This window comes from Engystomops pustulosus, chromosome 3 (assembly GCF_040894005.1).
Source record: "Engystomops pustulosus chromosome 3, aEngPut4.maternal, whole genome shotgun sequence".
In the NCBI taxonomy this organism is placed as follows: Eukaryota; Metazoa; Chordata; class Amphibia; order Anura; family Leptodactylidae; genus Engystomops; species Engystomops pustulosus.
The window spans coordinates 106,331,874-106,355,704 of NC_092413.1; the positions used below are offsets into that span (position 1 = coordinate 106,331,874).

General features: G+C 42.1%; 1 protein-coding gene across 3 annotated transcripts; it reads right to left on the minus strand.

Annotated features, from left to right (window-relative positions):
* Positions 1–592: 592 nt before the first annotated feature.
* On the minus strand, positions 593–22,692 carry DSE (dermatan sulfate epimerase). Of its 3 annotated transcripts, none has more exons than XM_072141738.1 (6): positions 22,535–22,692; positions 8,402–8,870; positions 6,299–6,552; positions 4,938–5,177; positions 3,952–4,159; positions 593–2,568 (listed from the first exon to the last, which is right to left on the minus strand). In XM_072141738.1, exons 2-6 carry the CDS (start codon positions 8,815–8,817, stop codon positions 816–818), a joined length of 2,871 nt encoding a protein of 956 aa, XP_071997839.1. In that variant the 5' UTR covers positions 8,818–8,870; positions 22,535–22,692; the 3' UTR covers positions 593–815. The 3 variants fall into 3 exon arrangements, with proteins under 3 accessions (XP_071997839.1, XP_071997838.1, XP_071997840.1); XM_072141737.1 differs by having other exon boundaries at positions 22,518–22,690; XM_072141739.1 differs by lacking the exon at positions 22,535–22,692 and adding an exon at positions 11,498–11,638.
* Between the last annotated feature and the right edge of the window lie 1,139 nt (positions 22,693–23,831).

Below are 23,831 nucleotides of genomic sequence, written 5' to 3' on the forward strand. Positions count from 1 at the left end.
AAACCAGAGCCCCTTATGCTCATTAACATAATTTAATTAGATGGTATCCATAGACTAGCTTAAATATAAGATGACTAGTGTCACAATTTTACAAGTGCCCCGGGCTGCATTACAAACATGACGTTGGCCGTTGACAGTGTGTACACAGCCATCGTCACCATTTTGTCTATGCGATGGAAGCATGGGGACCCACATTAGTGGAGGACCTGCAGGGGGCGTCAGAAAGGTGTTTTTTTTTTTTTTTTTTTTTTTAATAGGCTGGGTAAACCCAGCGCAGGGGGAGGGCGGCAAAGGGCTGGCTAGCCATTTACAGGGGGCAAATGTTCCATTAACTTACCAAAAAATGTAAACATTGCTGCAACCTACAGCAATTGTTTTTTTTTTTCTTCTCTCGACGGGACACACACACACACACACACACGACAGCATCCATCAATGACAGACTTTTCCTCTACCAATAGAAAATACTTTGTCTATCATACAAACACCTTTGCTCATTGAGAAAGGACAACTGGGCTCTAGAACCATGAGAGTCTCTCCAGTGACTACAGCATTTGTAACATACCAGCATTGAGATTTCCTGACATTAAGATAATTTGAAAAACAGAATTTATTTTTAGAATAGATTTCCAGTCAGCAATTAAACATTCATGGCAGCCCTCTTTACATTTCATAGTGTGCTTCTCTTCAGAAAACATGTCCAAATACAATTTGTTTTAAAAAGTTCTGACAATTACAAATTTTACAAGGATTGCAAACAATTTCTGCTCAGTGCCTCAGATGTCACCATGTTGCATGGGTTGAATCTACTGGTTCTAACACTGTGCCCGATAACATGAGGAATACAGCCACAATAAGACACAGCAATCAATAGACAGTATGGCGTACAGACATCTCTTCCTATGGACATTCTTAGTCCTCAAAAAGCGTGACAATTGCAATGCCAAGAGGACAATAAAAATGGCAATGTTTAGGATTAAGAAAAGTCTTGTATAGGAAGCAGATATTGAAGATGACTTGTTGTAATGTGTTGTTAACGTGTGCTGGGAACCATATCTGGTAAAAGGGCTGGATTTCTCCCTTACCGGTGGCTCATCTTTAAAATCCAGGAGGTCTTTCATTTCTTCATCCTCATTTATTGGAGTCTCACTCTGAGCCAGAGCTATGGCTTTCTGTCTGGTCTGCATTTCATTTACTTCTATTTGTGCAAAAATGTCAGAAACTGCATTAATAAACTTGTAATTTTTTGGTCCCTTCTTGGTTCGCTTTACCTTATCACTTTGCCTCTGCTGTTGAGAAACGGCAAATAACTTTTCAATTGCCTCCTCAGTGTTTCTTTTATCTGAAAATCTAAGAATCCGCTCAGCTGTTGCCCTAAAACTAGCAGTGTTCTTAACATGAGACAAGATTTCCTTCTCCAGTTGCTGAAAGACTGGCTTGATCTGCTGGAGGTTGTGCTCCACAATTGTCACATAATCCTTTACTTCAGCCGGTGAAGAGCTTTTGATGGCTGAAGCCTTGTCAAAAACAATTCTTTGTCTGTCTGCGACTACTTTAGCATAAATTGACTGACTTGGCGTTTCACCAGTGAAGAGGTAGACGGCATAAGCATGATCACTAGTTGCCAGGAACACGTCAACTTGCTGATAGTCTCCATGGACACTGAAGCTCTCAACATCAATAGATGGTCCAATGAACAGGTATATTGCTCTTGAGATTGGCTTCCTGAGATGGGTAGTAACATTCACAAAGTTTGTTCCATTATAAGGGAAACTCTGGGGGTTATGTACATTCGCAAGGACTGCTTTCTCACTCAAGCCCGTGTCATCCATCCAGTACATTTTATAGGTTTCCTCCTTGTGTCTAATTATTGCTCCATGAACACCATCAATAGAAGTCTCCTCAAAAGTGTGGTCTGTATTGTGGAAAAAAGTTGCCATTGCTTCCAGAGCACTACTATGGTCAAGGTGAATATGGTCAACAAGTAGAAGCAGTTGCGGATGGAGAAGAATCAAATTTCTTTGAACACTTTTCAATTTCAGTTTTGGGCTATAGGCCGGAACTCCTTCACCCCTAATGAAAACCACTCCACCTTTCTCCATTGCTGCAGTCACCATTCCATGAGAGTCTGCGGCTTCACCTTGCTTATATTTAAGCCATTTGGAAGTACAATCTTCTGTCACCTGACCTTCCCATGGATTAAAGCAGCAGTCAGAGACAGATGGTGAAAACATCAAAACATTGTTTAAATACGTATACTTTGGTCCATATAAAGCCTCAGTTATGAACGGAAATCCATTTGGTGCAAAAGTGAAGGAGTTTTGGTCCGGATGTTCATGCCCAGCATTAAAGTTTCTCCACCCTTTGATCCACTCTGTGTATTTGTTTTTGTGCACAATGTCAAATATTGCACGCCCACCAAGTTTTCCAGATTTGAAGGAGACAAATGATCGGTTGATTTCAGCAGGTAGAGAACTCCCATAGGTCACCACACCCCAGTCTTCAAAAAAATGTAACCGTGGAGTACCATAGTCTGGTGGAGGTGTAGATGGCAATGAAGCATCATACCTGTTAAGACAAAATACACACTTTAGTAAAAAAAAAATATTATAATATAAATATATATATATATATATATATATATTATATATTTCTTCACCAACTTTTCAGATCATAATCAAAAAGCAAAGGGGCATTTCTAATCATTGCTCAGCAGAACAGCTCTCCTAGTTGGAGACAAGTCGCTCTGTTTGTTAAAAGCATACTGGTTGAAATTGCTACCCACTGTGAAACTGCAAAAATATTCCACAATTGAACATGGATTGGGTACACTGTGTGACATATCACAACCCCTCCCCTCTGCTCTGAGTAACAGCAGTAGTAAGCAGTTCCTGGTTATCAGACTGCAGAGGGGAAGTGGAACAATTGAAATTCAGAGATCAAAAAACAGAGCAGTTTAAAGGGTTTTCCCATCTGGGCATTTAAATTTAATTTATTTGCCATGTAAAATGTTAACATTTCTTCAATTGGATGTAAAAAGTTCCTGTGAAGAGAATTTCTCATAAATTTAGTCATATGGTCCCTTAGAAACCGAGATGGCTTCCTCAGATGCGACCACCTCACAATTTGTCAGTCGTGGCCAGACATGCACTATAGAGTCCTGCTGGCTACAGCAATCATTACCACAGGACGGCTGCAGGACCTGCAGTAACTCCCGGACATTTCATATACAAAAACTTTTAGTTGCTTTGTGCAATCACTCTTGTAGAGGTGACTGTATCCAATGACACAGCCTCGTTTCTAAGGGACCATATGACTGTTTGAGAAATTATCTTCACACAGGTAATTTTTTTTTAATGACATCCTATTGGAGAAATGTTTATACATGACAGATTAATGAATCTATGTGAATGACCAGATGAGAATACCCCTTTAATCATTTATACTGCAAGTGCTGAACCCTTAAGTGATGGCCTGTGGCTGTCAGACATCAGGCCAGCAGCACAACTGGTCAATCACAAACGGATCACTAGATCCGGTTCATAGTGCATTATGCGTGGAGTCTGATGTAATCAGGATTCCAGTTCAGCACTGCCAGTTTGCAGGGAATAAGGGACTCCTTGCAGCATTCATCAATACGATGCATGGTGTCCTGACAGATAGTAGGTGGCCCATGTAATCTAGCCGGTGAAGTAGGTTTTTCCCCCCACAGACCAAAAATGGTTATGTGCTGCAGGCTTTAGACTGCAGCATAAGTGAATTCACCCAGCAGTGTGAAAACAAGGAGATCAGTGGTGATCAGAGGCACCATGCTGAACCAAAGCAGAGAAGAGATGCAAGGATACTTTTCTTCGTCAGAACAGTAGGATGTAGAAATTTAACAAAAATTAATAAACCATTGTATTAGAAATGATATTGTAATTGAATACAGGAGATCCAATGTTTGCTCACCAGAGAAACTCTGTGTGTAGAGTACACCAACGCTGACCTTTGGCTGGGCTACCAGGCCCATCTTGAAGTCTGTTTAGTTGAATTTGTTCTGCCAGCCAGTTTCCACTCCCATTCCTCATTACAAACTTATCCAGAAATACCAACTGGCTCTCAGGACCATAGAACCAATTGAAGTTTGAATCTGCTATGGCAACAGATCTCTGAAAACCTGTACAAAACACATTCTGTGGTCAACGCATGTCATCATGACATAGTTTGAAACGTTTGTTACATTTAATAGTCCATAAACATAATACAAGACATTTTGCAATAAGTTGTCACAGTAAAGTTCTGCTCTGTTTTTCAAAGTGGAAAAAGATCAGATGCTGTAGTCCCCTTTATGGCCATTATGTGAACTTCAAATAGAATGTCAGCTTTTATTCATGTACAATCCCTGGAATATAAAATTTCAGCGCAAAAAAAAAAAAAAAAAAAAGTTGTGATTGAGAAATCTTTATATGCACCCAATCTTGAGTTACCCATATTTGTTATGAACTGCATAAAATAGACATCTTATACCAGACGTAATGTAGTAAAAATTATTAAATATTTCAAAAAGTGAAAATACAGAGATCTGGTAAAGTAAAAGTTGAAGTGAAAATGAACACTGCCAAAAAGCAAACTACTGAGAAGATGAACACAATCTGGTTAGTTCAGATGTTGAGAAGCTTGCAATTACCATGTTGTGTGACACACACACTAAAAAAAAAAAAATAAAATTATATATATATCCACCATATAGAATTTTCTGGTGCATGGGAAATGCACCCTTTTTGCCATGTCCTTTTTTCAGACAAGTTGGGAAAACTGGTATAAAACCCAACAATAAATGTGGCATACAGCTTCTCAGGTTTAAATTACTCCATTATCCTGGTGTAGTGGACTGCAGCATGGAGCAACCTAGCAAATCTTGCAGACATGCAAATGGACTTTCCCAAATTTCTTACCTGGCAAAATAGTTCTGTACATAAAAGCAAAATGTTCCTTCAGCCAGGGATGGTTGAAATGATTGATATCAAAATGCCTCTGGACCAGAAACATGTACTGGAAAAGTGATCTTGTTGTATAAGTGCCATAAGCCACACCTTCATACAGTGACCCATCTGTCACATCGTTCAACAGGACTATCGACTTTTCCATGATACTGAGAACTTGCTTCGTCCAGAAATAAGCTTCTTGCAAATAACCTTGAACAGAAAAAACATTTACAGAATCAAGTTCAATGGCCTTGTTCACTTCAGCCAAGTAAACACTGATTGGAACTCAATTGTTTTGGGGACACGTACGGCACGTCTGCAAGGAAAGCCCTCATCATTTACATGGAACGCGTTCATAGACTATTCTGAGTAGACCGGGGCATGAGTCTTCCAGTATGTTGTGTTCAGCAGGAAACACTGGATGGAATACTGCAAGCCTGCTTCATGCTGGAGAGAGCAGTATATACCATGTGGAGGGATGCGGCAGCCATATGGCATCCAACCCCAGCCTCTGCCGAACATTTACTGTATGCTTTCCCTGGCGATTTAACTTTCCAAATATAAAGTGCTACACCATTCATGAGACACCACCCAATCACTAGTTGCTGCCAATGTTCATTCACCTTACACGGAGAAGCCGAACCTGAGGATGCATACAATCATTTAGTGGGATAGGCCGCTCTCCTCCGTTGTAACAAAATGTTCCTAGTATAAATTAGTAGTGCACCACGTAAATAGGTTATATTAAAAAGGTTTTATTACAAGTCAAAAATTTACCTCATCCAACATTTATGTGGTATCTAGAATATACTAATACTCTTCCCATGTGCTGGGCTACAGCAACTACATGTCAGTTTTGTGAACCCCAGAAAACACTCAAAAGCCCAATTCACATCTCAGATAGCAGTCAAGCTTTGATGTAGCAAATAACTGAAATCCTCTGAAACTGCACTGCGTGCAATGTTACCATTTAAAGTCACAATAAGGCTACATTCACATGATGTATGTCCGCCATACCGTTGCATGGCGGGCATGCGCTGGGGAGAGGTACAGGGAATGAGCACTGGTCACCCCGCCCCTCTCCATAGAGTAACATAGGGCCCGGCATGTGCAGTACGGTGCCGTGAGGCCATTGAAGTGTATGGGGGACGTATCTACACGATCCAAACGTTCGTGTGAATGTAGCCAAAAAAAAAAAAAAAAAAGCATGGCAGAAATCTATTGACTATGTTATGACCAGTACAGCATTTTCTGTACACTACAATGACAGATGCAAACATGGCATACGGCACAAACCAAATTATATCCAAGGGAACCCTCCCTGAACATACCTTGATTCATCATGACCAGGCTACCCGTCAGGAGTGCTACGCAGTTAGTAGGCTGATGGTTGTGGATGTATTGAAAACCCCATCCTCGCCTGTATGAAGTGTCATACATATTTGCTGAAGCATTTGCAATCACTTCAAGGAACCTCTCTTTTTGGTGTTTGGTTAAAGAATTGTACAGAAAATCATAAGCAGTGGCAAAGCCAACAAGCGAGTGCGCCAAGGGAACCTCATCCCATGGGGAACCTTTTACCAACCTGCAAAACAGATAATACATAGGTTAACATTTTCCCTCATTACTAGAACTTGCATACATTTTTCACATATAGTGGTAGTCACGCAAGGCCACTCATGACTTAGAGGTGCAGAGTAATAGTTTACGCCACAATCTGGTGCAACTTTGTTATGACAAAGGGGCATGGCCTTCCACGAGTGTCCAAAAAGCAGGTGTTGTAGGTCTCCAAGGAGAACACAGCCAGGTGGAGTGTACTCCTCACCCCACGCTTTCCATGGGAAGCATCACAAACCAAGCCAAAAATAGGACCTGCTCTATACTGTGCAACCACCTGGCTTGGTCATTGTGCAATAGACCTCTACAAAGGCCCCTTGATCTGGTCACCTTTTATGCAGCCAGATCACACAGTCATGTGAATGGAGCCATAACTGAAAACTTGCATCTATGCTGTGTGTGACTTCACCTGATCTACCATCAGATTTACTTCTCATGGAAGGTTTCCTTTGTGTGCCTCTGCCCTAACCTGTAATTAAATAACCCTGGAACCCAACCTAGCATGTTAATTAACATGTTACTAAAATACATTTTAACTGCAGAAGCTGCTGGGACAAGGATAAGTCTTAGCTCCCAGTGCTGAGTACACGCCCAGTAGCCTCTGCAGTTAAACTTACTTAAGTAATATGTAAATTAACATGTTAGGTTCCAGGGTTAATTTAATTACAAATTAGGGCAGATGCAGACAGAAGGCTGTCTGATGGTAGGTTTCCTTTAATAACCTGAAGACATAACAGGGGAGATGTGGATTGGGCCAAATAAAAAAAAAAAATTTAAAGAACAAAAACCAAACCACACTCAAGACAGCATCTTAATGATGTAGATTTCACAGCAGCTTTCAGCCTTTGTAGTGCAAAATGCCAAAAGCAGGGAACAAGCAAATCAACACAGCGAAACGGACAGGAAGTCAACAGCAGACACGCCTTATGTGGGCCCAGACAGAAATTCAGCCATTTTTTTATATGGTGCTTCAAAATGCCATAAACAAAAAGGATTGTTCAGATAAAAACTGAAGAATTTAAATATAGAAGCGTCCATACCAACACATTTTCTATCATGAAGCAAATCTATTTTGAAGAAAGTTCATCCAAAAGAAAAAAAAAAAAAAAAAAAAAAAAAAAAAAAGGAAAGTTTTGATTAGATGTGATCCACCGAGAAACACTTTGGGGCTTTTGACATGGAAATTTTTCTCAAGGAACACAATTTAAGAAGAGTCCATATGGTTAAAGAACCTTAACTCAATTCAGGACATCTGGACAAGGCAGGATGGCAGATACATGCAAATTTTATTCTAGACTGCTCTTCTATAATCTGTATATTCAGTAGTGTAATCCAAATGCAAAACCCTCTTAACAAACAAGGAGACTTAATAAAAGTAAGACATGCTGTACATCAACAGGCACCTTATTTCTATGTACCCTCAAAGGAGGAGGTGGGGGAAGTTACCCTTCGAAATGCTTTACTTCAATGGGCTGAAACTCTTAACATTTACAGACTGTGCAGGAAAGGGTAACGTAAAAATTTCAAACATAGTATTGGTGTTGTATCGCTTTACAAGTTTTGCCTGCATTAGCTTGATAAATCTTCCCCATTGTATACAAATTCTTGTTCTATTCAACTGTTAGAAAAGCCATTTGCCAAATTTAAGGGCTACAGAGTTTTAAGGCACTTACCCAACTAATACAAAAAAGTACCAACTGATACATGATGCAAGTATGACCCGACATTCTAAGGAGATCTGCACACATTGCAGAAAAGTCTTCATATCTCGCAGCGAAACCATCTAAATTAAATAGTTAAAGAAAATATGAACCTACCAACTAGGCTGTGCAGCCATTCTCTCCATGTATTCTCGTGCCAGGCCTATGGCTTCAGTATCATCGGGATTTAAGACACAGTACATTGCCAATGCTCCCAGGTTGTTTCCATAAATTTCATTCCATCTGGCAGAAAAGTCCTTTGGATCCCAAGGAGGGAGGTATTCAGTGGGGTTAGTAAGCATTGTATGAGCTGCTTTAGTAATGCGGGATGCAATGTGTTGGTGGGTGCCTGCTGCTTGGGCACGAAGCTTCTCCACTTCACCCTTTGAAAAATACAGCATGGGGTAGCCATCATATTTTGCATTAAGGAATTGGATTTGAGCATCTGTACCCTTCTCTGCACCATGTGCAATGGCACAACAAATCATATATATAAAAAACACACTGGGGGCTCCCCGGGTGTGAGTCCTCATTGTAGCATTAAATCTCCAGACCAGGCACTCTTCCAGCTCATCTTTGATACACCCTGGAAAAAGGACAATATATACATTTAGGTAAGAGTTCAGAAAAAAAAAACCAAACCCACCCACACATAAAACAGGGAGAAAGTTATGCAATGGTTTTACTGCAAGAAAGAGCCAATCGATTGTGCTTGATGCCCCACCAGTAACAATGCAATAAAGTGCAGTATGCATACATTTCAAGATGAAGATAGCTGGAAAGGTATGAGGAAGTCCGCAGCTTTTACCATATTATACTACCCTTCACTCAGATATGAAATATGCCTTCTAGCATAAACCTCCTCCAGGTGAAAACAAGAGGTTAAGAGCAGTGGTTCATAAATAGAGGCGGGGGAAAGGGTTGATCATTTCAGATGCCCCATCATGGGCAAGATAGATACCTAGATTTATTGTGCGCGTGTGTAGCAGCTTACAAAATGAGTGGAGGCTGGAGTGTTTATTAGGAACTAGTTTGCCGGTGTACTATATAGTACAAAAGCAGCAAATACAGTACAACTAAGATTTTCCTAGGATTTAGCCATCTGTAAGTGCACAAAGTCTACTGCTTTCATGTTTCAGAAAAGTACAAGATTACAGCACAGCAGAATGGATGTGGGATTCACACAACAGTAATTTCACAGCAACAAACAAATTTAAATAGTGTTCACACGTTACAGTTAAAACCTGATCAACACCCAAAACCACATCAGAACCGATGATGCATCAATGAGATTTTAACCAACATGTTAATAAATGCTTATGCTGAGTTTGATTGTGAACATTGTACTCTGTAGTAGTGGATTAGCATGCTGCCAATGTATAAAAGCCACCAGACAAACATAGCACATGTATTGGATGTGTGGAAATACCATCCACTAGGCCAATACAGTTTCTGCACTAAACGCATGGGACACAATTATACACTGGTGATAACTGCGCCAGCGTAGGATGTTGCCACTGCATTTATCCAGAGGGGCCGAGCTGGCATAGAATTGCACCATAGCTCTCCCCCTTCCCCATAGCTGTGGCACAAGGGGAGAAATGGGCATAATCCCCATTTCATGGCTTGCATTTGTTTCCAGGCATATAAGGCTTGATAAACGTGGACCCATGTGCTTTTAAGGTGCCTTGAAATCTATCAGTCACGCATTGAACTTTGCCAATGAAAATGCTAAAAGAAAAAAATATTCATGTATGGTATCCCTGTAAAATAAAGATATGATTATTAGGTTATATGGTAAATGTAAAAAATCCAGTACAGAATTGATGCTTTTCTACTCCTGCCCCCCCCCCCCCAAAAGGTCATTAAAAAAAAAAAAAAAAAAAAAAAAAAAAAAAAAAAAAAGCGCCATCACATGGCCCCAATAACAAAAAAAGCAAAAATTTTATAGCCTACAAAAGGGGCCAATGAGGAAACTAAAATCCTGGCAGCTGCAGGTCCATCCTTTCCTTCTGCGCCTCACTGTGCCCCCCATAAAAAAAGAAAAGACCACATGTCGGGGGTCTCTGTACTCGGGAGGAATTGTAGAACAAATTGTATGGTGGGTTTTATCTTTTGGAAAGGTGTCAATTTTAGGGCTAAATGAACGTATAACCGACACAATTTGATCATTCTAAATTTCACCTTCATTTTGATTCAATTACTATGAAGATCTCAAGGGGCTAACAATCTTCCTAAAAGCGGTTTCTGATAGTTTGAGAGGTGCAGATTTGAAAATGGGTTGATTATATAGGGGGTTTTGATACTAAATGTGTAACATTTCATTCAAAACTGTGTTTATCCCCAAAATAGTAAATTTTGAAAATCCGGAAAAGTTATATTCGATTTGTAAGCCGCGTGATAGCAAAATAAATTAATTATCCAGAAAAAAAAAAAAAAAAAACGCTCTGATAAGTAACAGTGTTCAAAACCATATAAAGCGACGCATGTCAAAAAATAAATGAAAATCAGGCTGAGCCTTAAGCTACAAAATGGCTGTCCTTAAGGGGGTTAAAACTCTGCCCTGTTGAAAACAAATTATGCACTGTACTTACATGCTACAGAGACAAGGGAATGTCCAGTTGTAATGGCAGGGAATTGTACAATGCTCAGTTCTAAGAGAAGATGCTCCAGAATCATAAAAGTGTGCTGAAAACTGACATTACAAGCGTAGGTAATGTGTTAACAGTTGCGATTTGTAAATGCAAGTGTCAACAACTGTTTAAATATGCCAACAGCTGGAGAGATTTGCCTGAGTTTTTAAACACATGCATTAAATGCGATGTGTGACCACACCCCAAGTTGTCAACCAAGGCCAATTAGATAGCAGAAATTCAAATGGCCATTTTTTTGGGAACCCTGGTTTTGCACACAGAACTAGTTGCAAAAGCAAGTCACACAGTAAAATTCCTTTTTTGATCATTTAACTGTACAACCTTGACCAATTAGCATTTTACATTTCAAATACAAGTAGATATCTTTTGGTACAGTGAAAATGGAAGTGTAACGTAATCGCAGCACGTGCAAGCTGTGGTATGCACCGTCACCCTGTCAGTACATGATCTAACAAAGCTGGGCATTTCAGGAGAAAATAAAACAACCAGTCATATTCTAGCTTTCATTTTACACTGCAGCCTAGGGAGGGAAGCTGAGCCCACTAATCTCTACTATTACCTCTGGCATAAGGCGTCCGCTAAACATTCCTTCTATGCCAGTGCCATTTTCCTCACTTCATACAGAGCTGGCTGCCATTCCCTCAGCTATAACCTTTCCCCTCTAAAGAATGTTAAGAATTCCCCGTCTTTCCTCTAGGGGTTTCAGGCCGGTTTTAACCTAGAAGAAAAGAAAAAAAACCCTTGAAGTAACACAATTGTTTGAATCAACCAGCACCTTTCTTGGGTGTTCTGTTTGCAACAATTTACAGAGATGCGACTGAAGTGTGAAGCTATAAAACATGTCCCAAGTCTCAACTACTGAGAGATTCATCGCCACATTACAGCAAGGGACTGGAGGCTGCTCTCCTTACCATTTCAGAATGCAGGTTATGTCTGTACTACATAGAAAAAGGACAACCCATTATTAAAAGGAACACATTCGGGGGACCTGAACTTGCAGTTTGCTATGAACCCGGACTTTGCTGTACAGGTCTGCTCATCCCTAGTAATACTTCATGGATTCTCATGTTAAAATACATTTCAATTTGTGACTGATGTTTAAAGTGCAAGTCTATGTGTAAACTGCACATCAAATTCCACAGCTAAATCCCATTGTTTTGTTGTAAAACATTAGGGACAGTCCTTGACTTCAGGACTCCTGACTTAGATGACCTCTGGAAGACAGTCATTTACCGAAAACTTTACCTCCAGGCTGCAATGGTCAACATTAGACAGTTAACAGTGGTGTTTACAGTGAACATGTGATCATATGCATACATGGGGGTATATTTTGCAAGTGTCTGAGGGTAAAGGATCTTAGATGGCATCAACCTAGTCACATGACATGAAGTTCTGAATGGCGAGAGGCATAAGGAGCTGCTGACTAGGTCAAGGAGGCCACTCTGACTTACAGCTGTATACCAGGTAAGAAAACAAAGTTGATTTTATGGGGATGTGAGGGAAAATATTTTAAGCTAAAAGGGTGGCATAAGTGGGGACCTGTTACTAGCTGCATTTCTTAAAAATGTGGCAACAAGTTCTCTTGCTTTAAAGGGAATATCCATTTTTGTGTATTAATAGTTTGTGGCTCCAATGCTGTAATGCTAGAGTTCTCATTTTGAATGTGTATGAGCTATTGTACAGTAGCTACAGAAGACAATTTTGACCTTTAAGTCTCAAAAGCAAGTACTATATGTCAGTATTAGTATAGTAAGTTTTAATGCCCATTCAGGAAGCCATAGGAATTTTTTTTTCTATTCATCTTTTTGCCGCCAAAAATTACCAATTCTAGCATGGTTATTCCAATTTAACCCCTTACCAACGCGCGCCATGCAATTCAATGCGTGTCGGGTGCAGGTACATGGTGAGGGCTCAATGGCTGAGCCCTCTCCATAGCCGGCAAGTCTTTGCTGCATAATCTGTGTGCGCTATATAAATAAAGAATTATTTTAAAGACTTACCGGTAACACATGGGTGTTATCCTGCTGACGGCTTCAAAAAGATGGCGGCACCAAAGAAAGTCACTCCCCATCATCAGGGAGCGGCGACCCGTTGCTATGACAGCCTCAGGTCTTCTGAAGAACCGAGGCTGTCTAGTTATTTTAACCCATTAATTACAATGTGCTAATTGCACATTGTAATGAACGAGGGAAATCCCCATCTACTGCCATACTTTAATATGGCAGCATATGGTAGGATCAAACAGCCAAGGGTTAATGTACCCTAGGGAGTCTGAAAAATAGTAAAAATAAAAGTTTAATTAAAAAAAAATAAAAATCACCCCCCTTTCCCTAGAAGTAAATATACAGTAAAAATCAAACACATTTGGTAACGCATCTAAACATCAAATACAAGATCAAAATATAACAAGTTTTTCACTGCGTTTAACCCCGTAACGGAAAATAGCACCCAAAGTTAAAAATGGCACTTTGATCACTTATTAATTTTTTTTTAAATATTTTTCAAAATGGCAAACGGTTGTAAAAAAAAAAAAAAAAAAAAAATAGCATTGATAGCAGGTTTTTTTTTCGGACTTGCACTTCATTCATGCATGCTTGCTGTGAGCCAGCACAATCTGATAGTGAAGGAATGAACAAAAATAAAAAAAAGTAAAATTGCAGAGTACAGTGCATTTTACACAGTTCCATTGTTCCCTCTAGTGGCCAACAATTGTAAATTAAAAAAAAAAAAAAAAAAAAAAAAAATTAATATCCAAATTAACCTTAGGGCTCATTCACATGGCCACCTGCGGGGACATCCCCATAGATGGCAGTGGCGGTACACAGCAGGAAAAGATAGAGCCTGCCCGCATGGCGGGCATACCGTGTGTGAATGAAGCCTTACCCAAACAATCCCCTACCCGCCAAGGCCCGTTTACAATTTTGTGTTTTAATTTCTCTCCATTTTCAAAAATCCTACTTATTTCTACATGTACAGAGCTGTATGAGGGCATTGTTTTCCGCATAACAAATGCAGTGAAATTGGTGGAAGAAAAAATGAATGCATTTGTGCCATTTTCTTGTGGGCTTTGTTTTTATGGCTCCCACCAAAAACTCCAAATAACATTTCTTTATTTTTTGGGTGTGCAAGATCAGGGGGATACTAAATTTATACAAGTTGTGTTTTAAAAAAAATTCAAACCTTCTGTACTATAAAAAAAAAAAAGAAAACTTTTTCATTGCTTCCATTTTGGTGACTGTATGACCTTCTTGATCACTTTTTATATGTTGCAAAACGGTGTTTCAGCATTTTGAGCACTATTTTCCGTTATGGGTTAAACACGGAGATTAAGGGTGATAGCACACGTTGCATTCTGAATGCGTTTTTTGGGCCGTTTTTAAGCAGTCGTTTAAAAATGAATCTGTTTTTGTCCAGTTTTAACTAAGATAATTGGTCAAACCTGTCAAAAAAATCCATGCGTGCACTTGATGGACTGCTCAAAAACGAGTTCAAAACACCACGTGTGCCATCACCCTAATAGTCACTTTGATAGATTGGACATTTTGGAAATGCGCTGATACCAAAACAAAATTTTTACTATTTTAATATCAATTCAGGGGAAGGGGAGAAGTTTTTTTTTTTTTAAACTTCTTTTTCAGACCCCTAAGGCAGTGGTGGCAAACCTATGGCACGAGTGCCAGAGGCGGTACTCAGAGCCCTTTCTTTGGGCACCAGGGCCATCAACCCCCAGCACACCAGACAGGACTCAAAGAATCCTCCTACAGTTCCAAGCACCTTAAAAGATGCTGCTTTCAATCATATGTTAAAGTGATATTTACTTCACTGCCTGGGAATGTAAGAAGAGGGAGAATGAGTAGACAGGGCCAGAAGGACATTCTGTTGGCCCCACGATTCTCTGTGTACAGAGCGACACTGGAAAGAAGCTAAAATGATGCAAATTTCCCCCTCTTGTCCTCATGAGGCCAGTATGATTGAACGTTGAGAAACAGGGAGCAATAAGTTGCTGCTTTAATGCTGGTACCTCCCAATAATTAAGGGGGGTTTTGGGTTGCAGTTTGGGCACTCAGCCACTAAAAGGTTCGCCGTCACAACCTTGGGTTAAAATACCCTAGGTCAGTCTAATACTAACACACATAGCAAGTACCTGGACGTCAGCGAGTTACATTTATGCCTCAATCTGCAACATGTAAAAGTTTATTTGACGTTAGCTGGCAGCTTAAAGGACACCCGTCATCAGCTCTCTGTTACTAGTCGTGTTACCGCTACCTGTTGGAGCAGCTCACAAGGATTCCATCCCAGCCTTTATGTAGTCAATTCATACAATCATTGTAAAATCATCTTCTCCTCCCCCTGCTCATGTCTGTGTAATGTTTAGTAAAGCATTTCTAGTGTCTGTGCTTTATCTGCTGATATGTTCTGCTATACACGTGTGAGACAGACACCTACACAAGTGTGAACTGCTGTGCTCTGCTACGGAAGTATCTGACATGTTCTCCTATATACATGGCTGTATCCTGGAGCTGTTGAATACACACACACACACACACACACACACACGTTGCAGGGGGTGTGACTGCCAGGAAGTAGAGGCAGCCAGCACCAGGAGTGTCACATCTTTATACAGGCGGTCAGTCATGCACTGGGGGTGTGGCTGTACAGTCCACTCAAGCTGGACAGCCAAATATGCTAATGAGTCATTGCAGATCTCTCAGGTCATTTGCATACAGCTTTAGGACCTCATTGCTCAAGTTTACAGGCATGTAGATGGAAAATAAAGGGATAGGGGGCAATGCTTTCTAATGGCAGTTTACCCTGAAAACTAAATATATTTTCATAATTTGCCTGATTGGTTCTCTAATGGAGCATAGCCCTCAACAAAATTTCCCCAGCACCACGACGGCACCAACCAGAGAGGGATCCGCCCCAAGGGACAGGAAACCTGAGCATAAAAAACGTGCTCCTCCTACCCTGCCTCAGTGGTTTCCTGTCCCTGGAAGGGACCTGAGAGTGCGCTGGATGAGAACCTCTGGTTGGTTCCGCCGGGTGCCCACAGAAACGGGCTCACCGCATCGTCTGGCAGCACTGTTCGCTTCTCTGCCGTGGATATGGCGGCTCCACGCGAGCCTCTCCCTCCTGTTTGGCGCTGCTTCTCCTCCACGCTACCTCTTCAGTATAGCAGCCGGGAGTCGCGCGACCGGAAGTAGTCACGACTTCACTTCCGGGTTGTGTCGGCATACAGCTCCGGCCCGGAGCGAGACGCCAAGTAAGCCAGGGGGGACCCCGGGGGATATAGCCTCCTCCTGGGGATGCTGACCAGAAAAGTATAGAAGAATGTTGGGCCACATTTGTTATTTACATATGTGTATATGTAAATGAGCCAGCAACCAACACATCAGCAGTGAACTGGAAGGGGGTGCGGCCTGGTTTTCAATTTAAGCACCATGCAACAAGAAGCATGCGGTGCTTTCCAGTGCTGGCCAGGAGAATGGCAGACAAGCGTGAGCTCCCTGAACCCCTGAAAAACCCAACTCCGGTAATAGAGGTGTGGTGAGTTACCCGGCTGGGGTGTTTTTTTCATACTAATGTTCTGATGGAAATCCTTTTTAATGGTTTTAGGGAGAAGATACTCCCAAGAAAGCCACAAGGACGACACATCACAGGAAAATCCTGGCGTAAATCAGATTGTTTCTTCCTAAAAAGAGAACAAATAAACTAAGGGTCCAAGTCCTCCTCCGCAACCATCGCCAGATGGATTAGAGATACTATACAGTTGGCTTATGAAGTAGCCAAGAAATCTGCCCCAGAGAATATTCATGCCCACTCTACCCGGGCACTAGCCACTTCTTGGGCAGAGTTTAGACATGCCTCCTTAGATCACACTTTCTTTAAACACTATAGGGTGAATGTGGCGGGGTCTTCTGAACTTTCTTTTGGGAGGAGGGTACTCTCCTCTGTTATCCCTCCCTGAAATTTTTCTCTGAAAATCTCTGGTGCCGTCGTGGTGCTGGGGAAAACAGTAGTTCCTCACCGATAATGATGTTTCCTCGAACCACGACGGCACCTGGTATATTCCCACCCAGGGTGTTCTTTCCTAAAAAGATTTTTTTCTTGGTGTTAGTTCACAGGTGTCGCAAAAAAAAAAAAAAAAAAAAGAAATGAATTTTTACACATACATGGAAATATATATGTTTTCTGATGTACTAACAATATGGCTCTTCCAAGTCTCTGCAAGCACTGAGGCAGGGTAGGAGGAGCACGTTTTTTAATGCTCAGGTTTCCTGTCCCTGGGGGCGGATCCCTCTCTGGTTGGTGCCGTCGTGGTTCGAGGAAACATCATTACCGGTGAGTAACTACTGTTTTTACAGAAGCCAAAAGTCCTTTCAGAGGAGTCTGTGCAAGGGATTTGCATTCAACACTAATTAATTGTAATCAATCGATTACATCAGGCGATGTTTTTACCTGTGTGAAACTTATCCTATAAGATAGTGGTGGCGAACCTATGGCACGGGTGCCAGAGGTGGTACTCAGAGCCCTTTCTGTGGGCACCCAGGCAATCACCAAAGTGGATGCAATCTATCTTCATGGATTCCCTGACAGCCCAGGACTTGCTGCACTCAGTGCCATCTTAAAGCAACAGTGCTGCTTGAGACTACAGGAGGAATGGGAAGGTGTGATCCTGATCCGGATTATCAATGTAGCTTCAGTTCCAAGCCTGTAAATTCTTCCTATTCAGGATACCCTGAATTTGTCACTCTTTCTACGATATTGTTGCTCTTAGGACACTGATACGATTGATAGTAAGAGCGAAGGGAGCAAGAAGTTACTGCTTAAATGTTGGCATTTTGCAATAAATAAGTGGGATTTGGTTGTATTTTGGCACTCAGTCTTTAAAAGGTTCGCCATCACGGCTATAAGATATCAGTCTGCCTATGACAGAATTCTGGAGTAATTTGCACCTTGCACCTGCAATTACATCCCCCACATTTGAGGATTGGAGGGCAAATTCACATGTTCAGTATATCAGATGCAGGGTTTGAAGCCAAAAGCAGGGGAAGGACACATTGGGCACTGTTCACTCCACGACATGGTTGGACATCAAAAACTGCACAAGTGAAAGTACCCTAGACGTTTTTTTAGGCATTTTTGTGGCCTCTGGTAGAGGGGCATGTCCTAGACCAGGCACCAGATGTAAACTAGACAAACAACAACTACTCCAGACATCATTCAGCATGATTTATCAGGCACAGAATAAGAGCGGGGAGTCTAACTTTACACTCTTCTATTCAAGATTTTTTATATATCTCCCCCAGTGATTTCACTGATCTATTGGTATTAAACTTTTTCAGGTCTGTCAAAAACCAAAATCTTTACACTGAACAAATTTGGACATAACATTTTGAAAATCATCCATTTTTCACTCGCCAAACTGATGAAGCTGACACTTTCTGCCATGTTTGTGTAAAAGGACCCCAAGGCTATGTTTGCACTTCACAAAGGGGTATTCTCATTTTGGCAAATTTATGTTATTGCTTGCATCATGAAAAGTTATAAATTTGATATCAATTCCTCAGTTTTCTAGAACTCGGCTTGCTGTCATTCTAGAGAAAGCTTCTATGTTTAATTCCAGTGGACAGCAAACTGTCCATGGTCACAGGTGCGCACCTGTGAGACCATGGCCAGGTGACATTAGTGACATAAGTGAAAGACTAAGGCCCCTTCCACACTAGCGAGTGTGATGCGATGAACTCGCAACGCAAGCTGCCGGGAACGCACGGCCCGAACGCTGCACCGCGGGAGTGAACTCAGCATGTCAGTTCACTCCCGCGGTGCAGCGTTCGGGCCGTGCGTTCCCGGCAGCTTGCGTTGCGAGTGTGATGCGAGTTCATCGCATCACACTCGCTAGTGTGGAAGGGGCCTTAGGGTGGTGACACACATGGCACTTTTAGGCCGTTTTTTGTAGTGCGTTTTCAGATCGGAAAAAACGCATGCGTTTTTGACCAGTTTGAATTAAGATAATTGGTCAAACCTGTCATGAAAAACCGCATGCGTATTTTACTAACTAAAAATGGCCCAAAAACGCCATGTGTGTGCGTTTTGAACATGTTTTTGGGCCCTTTTTAAGCAGTCTGTTAAAAAATTAATCTATTTTTATCCAGTTTTAACTAAGATAACCTGTCAAAAACGCATGTGCCCCAAAAACAGGTTCAACACGCCACGTGTGCCATCACCCTTACCAGTCCCATACATTTCACTGCAAAGGCATTTGGGCCAAGACTCCCCATTGCACCAGTGCTGCACTTGTAATTGCAGCGCTAGCGGTACGTGTGACTGTACCCTGTGGATAGGGCCCAATTTTGAAGCTGATGGTAGATGTACCCATGAATCACTCTGCATTGCCGGCTTTTCATTTATTCACACCCACACTAATTGTATTGCCTGCTCCCGCCAGAGGAGCTGGGAACCGGCCAGTGATATCAGAGCCGCGGCTAGGGAGAGGGCAAGAGCTGCATCCTAGCTCCTTGGCCGGGAGCAGGAGGTACCATTACAGTGCAGGGTGTGAATAAATTAAAAGTCAGCAGTGCAGAGAGGCGCTCAGGTGACGTCAGCCTCTGCACCTCTGGCTAATCTGCATTTTTGTAATATTTTCTTTGTAAATGTGCTGTTTACAACCCAAGGGGGGGGGGGGAACACACTGCATTCAGGTGTGACGCTTCCCTGGCTAGATTTTGCGAACTAATCCTGTTCAGTTTTACTCTAACTCTTTGGAGCTGAATACATCTTTGCCTCTTGGAATTAAATCAAGAATCCCATTACTGCATTTGTAGTAGTGCCTTACAAAGCATAAAATCCTAACTTTTTCTAAGGTCTTTTCAGGTAAATCAAGAATCCAGATTTGAAATCATTAGATTTCAAATTGATTCAATGATTTGAATCAACACAACATGTTCACCAGCCCACAGTGCAAAGGACAGTATTTAGGGTCAGATTGATTTTCCAGGCATTTTTCACCTATTCCATTGAAGAACCCCTGGGCTTTACTAAGCTATAGCAGGCCTGGGAGTCACCTGCTTAAGAAACTACATCTAAAAAAAAACGAACTACAATGTAGCTGATAATTGTAATTGCAACACATGAACAAACCGTAATGGCTTGTCTACTAAATGAAGAAAAAGCACCTCAAATCACATGGAAACTGAACACAATTCTTTATAATGTAGGTTAACTGCAAAATGTTAACAGACCAAGGCTGCATTCACGTCATGTGTTTGTGTTGAATTTTGAAACAATAAGATAAATAATTGCAAAATGCATGAGTTTTGCCTTTTAATATTAATTATTAAGGGCTACTTACAAACCGCAGATTTTTATTGGAACACAAAGGCGTCAGTCCTTAGACCAGTGTACAGTAGAATTAGACAGTTCTCTGCTGCATCAGATTAATCCATGTCAGATGAATCTGGTGCAGAATTAAGGCGATGGCACATGAGGCGTTCTGAACGTGTTTTTGGGATGTTTTTAAGCAGTGCGTCAAAAACCGCATGCGTTTTTGACAGGTTTGACCAATTATCTTATTTCAAACTGGTCAAAAACACATGCATTTTCAAAAACCGCATGCGTTTGACGGACTGGCCAAAAACACATTCAAAACGTCACTTGTGCCATCACCCTAAGGCCGGCGCCACACAGGGCGCTTTGTCTGCGCTTGCAAACGCAAACAAAGTCGCGCCCACCGGGGCGGGCCTCGACCCGATCGCATCGGCGTTTCTATGGAAACGCCTGCGATCGAGAACGAGCCACCGGTGTTTTGCGTTAATTTAACGCGACTTTGCAAGCGCAGATAAAGCGCCCTGTTTGGCGCCGGCCAAAGGGTGGGGACACATGCCGTTTTTAGGCCGTTTTTTAGTAGTGCGTTTTCAGATCGGAAAAATGTGTGCGTTTTTGACCAGTTTGAATTAAGATAATTGGTCAAACCTGTCAAAAACGCATGAGTTTTTTTTTTTACGATCTGAAAACGCACTAACTAAAAAAGGGCCCAAAAACGGCCTAAAAGCACCACGCGTGTTTTGACCTGCATTTTGCAGTGTTTAAAACACATAACAGCTGAGAAGTGGTTTACCCAATTACATTACTGTTTACATTTGTTAACATAACATTTGCATTTACAAAACGCATAGTAAATGTGAACAGTAATGTAATTAGACAAATCACCTCTCCTCAGCTGTCGTTTCAAGCGCAATGAAAACGCAGATATGAACGCACCCGAAGGCCAGCGGCACACATGGCATTTTGAACACGTTTTTTTTGGGGCCACCTACAGGGGATGTACATCTGGCCAATATATGTACCTCATACAGTGACGTGAATACACCCTTATACTACTATTATGAAGAGACATGTCCTGAACTACACCATCATGCTGCCATCGTCTGCCATTTACTAGAAAGTCTTATACAAGTGATTTACTATCCAGCAAAACACAAGTGTATCTCCCCTAGTTATCCAAACACTAACAATCTAATGCCCTACAAACAACAGACTAGGACACCGGTTTTCTGTGAAGATGTGACTTTAGTAGTAATCTGATCAGTTAGTAATTGTTTCTAAATGTCTGACCTCCCTGGTGGGGCTGCCAGAGGTCTCGCCGGCACATGACATGCACACCCTGACTTTACACAGGTAAGGCAGTAAGTGTGTTTCTAACCCCCTGGAAGAGCTGACATGCCTACTATCTGTCCTGGGTATGGTCAGGGTGTGCATTTCTAAATCCCTGGCAAACATCCCCAGCACATGACATGCACACCCTGACCATATACAGGCCAGGTAGTAAGTGTTTCTAGATCCCTGACCTCCCTGGTGGGGCTGCCAGAGGTCTCGCCGGCACATGACATGCACACCCTGACCATACACAGGCCAGGTAGTAAGTGTTTCTAGATCCCTGACCTCCCTGGTGGGACTGCCAGAGACATCCTCAGCACATGACATGCACACCCTGCCCATACACAGGCCAGGTAGTAAGTGTTTCTAGATCCCTGACCTCCCTGGTGGGACTGCCAGAGACATCCTCAGCACATGACATGCACACCCTGACCATACACAGGCCAGGTAGTAAGTGTTTCTAGATCCCTGACCTCCCTGGTGGGACTGCCAGAGACATCCTCAGCACATGACATGCACACCCTGACCATACACAGGCCAGGTAGTAAGTGTTTCTAGATCCCCGACCTCCCAGGAGGGGCTGCCAGAGACATCCTCAGCACATGACATGCACACCCTGACCATACACAGGCCAGGTAGTAAGTGTTTCTAGATCCCTGACCTCCCAGGAGGGGCTGCCAGAGACACCCCCAGCACATGACATGACATGCAAGCCCTGACCATGCACAGATTACTACAGCACACCTATAGTGGAATTGCTTCTCTGCAGAATCCCAAGTCAGTTGTCAAGATGGAGGAAACAAATAGACAGCAAACTCTTTGCTACTACATCCATATAGCAGAGAAGTTGGGGAGTAGAAGTTTGGAGACTGTCAGTGCAGTTACTCTTAGCTCTGCCAGAAATGCCCAGTGCCCGCACTCACCCGGGTCCTGAACTTACTGAACTGAAGCCACTCTCTCCCTCAGCATCCTCAGCCAGCAGCACAGGAAGAATCCGTAAGCTCCTGACGTGCCAGCCAGGAGTGGTCTATAAGTAGCAGCGCTCCAGTCAGGGAAAACTACAAATCCCGGCGTCCCTGTGGAGGGATAGCGCAGACAATAAGGCATGCTTCAGCTGTCTGCCTCAGCCGTGTTGGCAATGAAGCTCCGCCCCCTGCAAGAATTTAACCCTAGTGAGGGAGGGTGTGGGTCTCTGGAAGGAAGAAGGGGAGTCTGTGCAACGTCAGCAGTAGTGTAGGAAGCCCCGAGCTGGATGTGGGAGCCGGGTGTCAGGGGCTGAGGGAGATGACACCACTGGGCAGTTAATATTCCAATATTCCAAATATAGCTTGCTTTTCCATTGTGGCAGTGATAAAGGAGAGACCCGTTTCACTCCAGTCACTGATAAATTATAAGGTATTTAGGTGTCCTGAGGAGAGTAAAAAGTGGGAAGAATAGTACGAAAAATGGAAGGGTTAAATCGATTGGAGCTCCTTGTTCCTCATTTGAGAAATAGATGGGGAAGTCCCACTTCAACATTCATATAAGACGCTACAGAGTAGAGTCACATTCACACCATGGATTTCTGATACAAAGTTGGGGCAAAATGTGGACACAGCCCATTTTTTGCTTTTACGATTCCATTTTTTACTCCCCATTTTAAAAATTCCAATTCTAATTGCTTATGGCAGCGTTTATGTACTGGCTACGAGAAACTAAAACTCAGGCAATTTTGATAAATCTTCAATCAGAGCTCAGCTTTCATTTTATAAACTGCTGTGGGAAAGGGAAAGCTGAGCTCTGACTGGTTGCCCTGAGCAACTAGAACAGTTTTGCTATCAATCAATCCTGACAAATCTACCCTATAATGTCTGCCATGGATAGGAATTGCCACTTTTTGTTGATTTACCAATCTGTACACCACTTTCTCTGAAAGTGGATGTGAAACAGCGCGGGCAGGAACGTGGATGCCCGCTGTATTTACTTTAGGCTGTTCTGAAAAAATTGGCAGATACTACAGCTAAAATCTTTGCCAGGTCTGACATGATTGAAATTTCATCTTGGTAGTGCAGCGCACCTCTGGATTTACTGAGGCTAGTGACACGTGGCGTTTTTGTCATGTTTCTGCTGCGTTTTCGAAAACGTATGCATTGTCATGCATGAATTTTCAAATGTTTGCTACCGTTTGCGTTTTTAAAAACACAATGCTTGATGTGCGGTAATTGCAGGCAGCTGCATTTCAAAACGCAGACCACAAA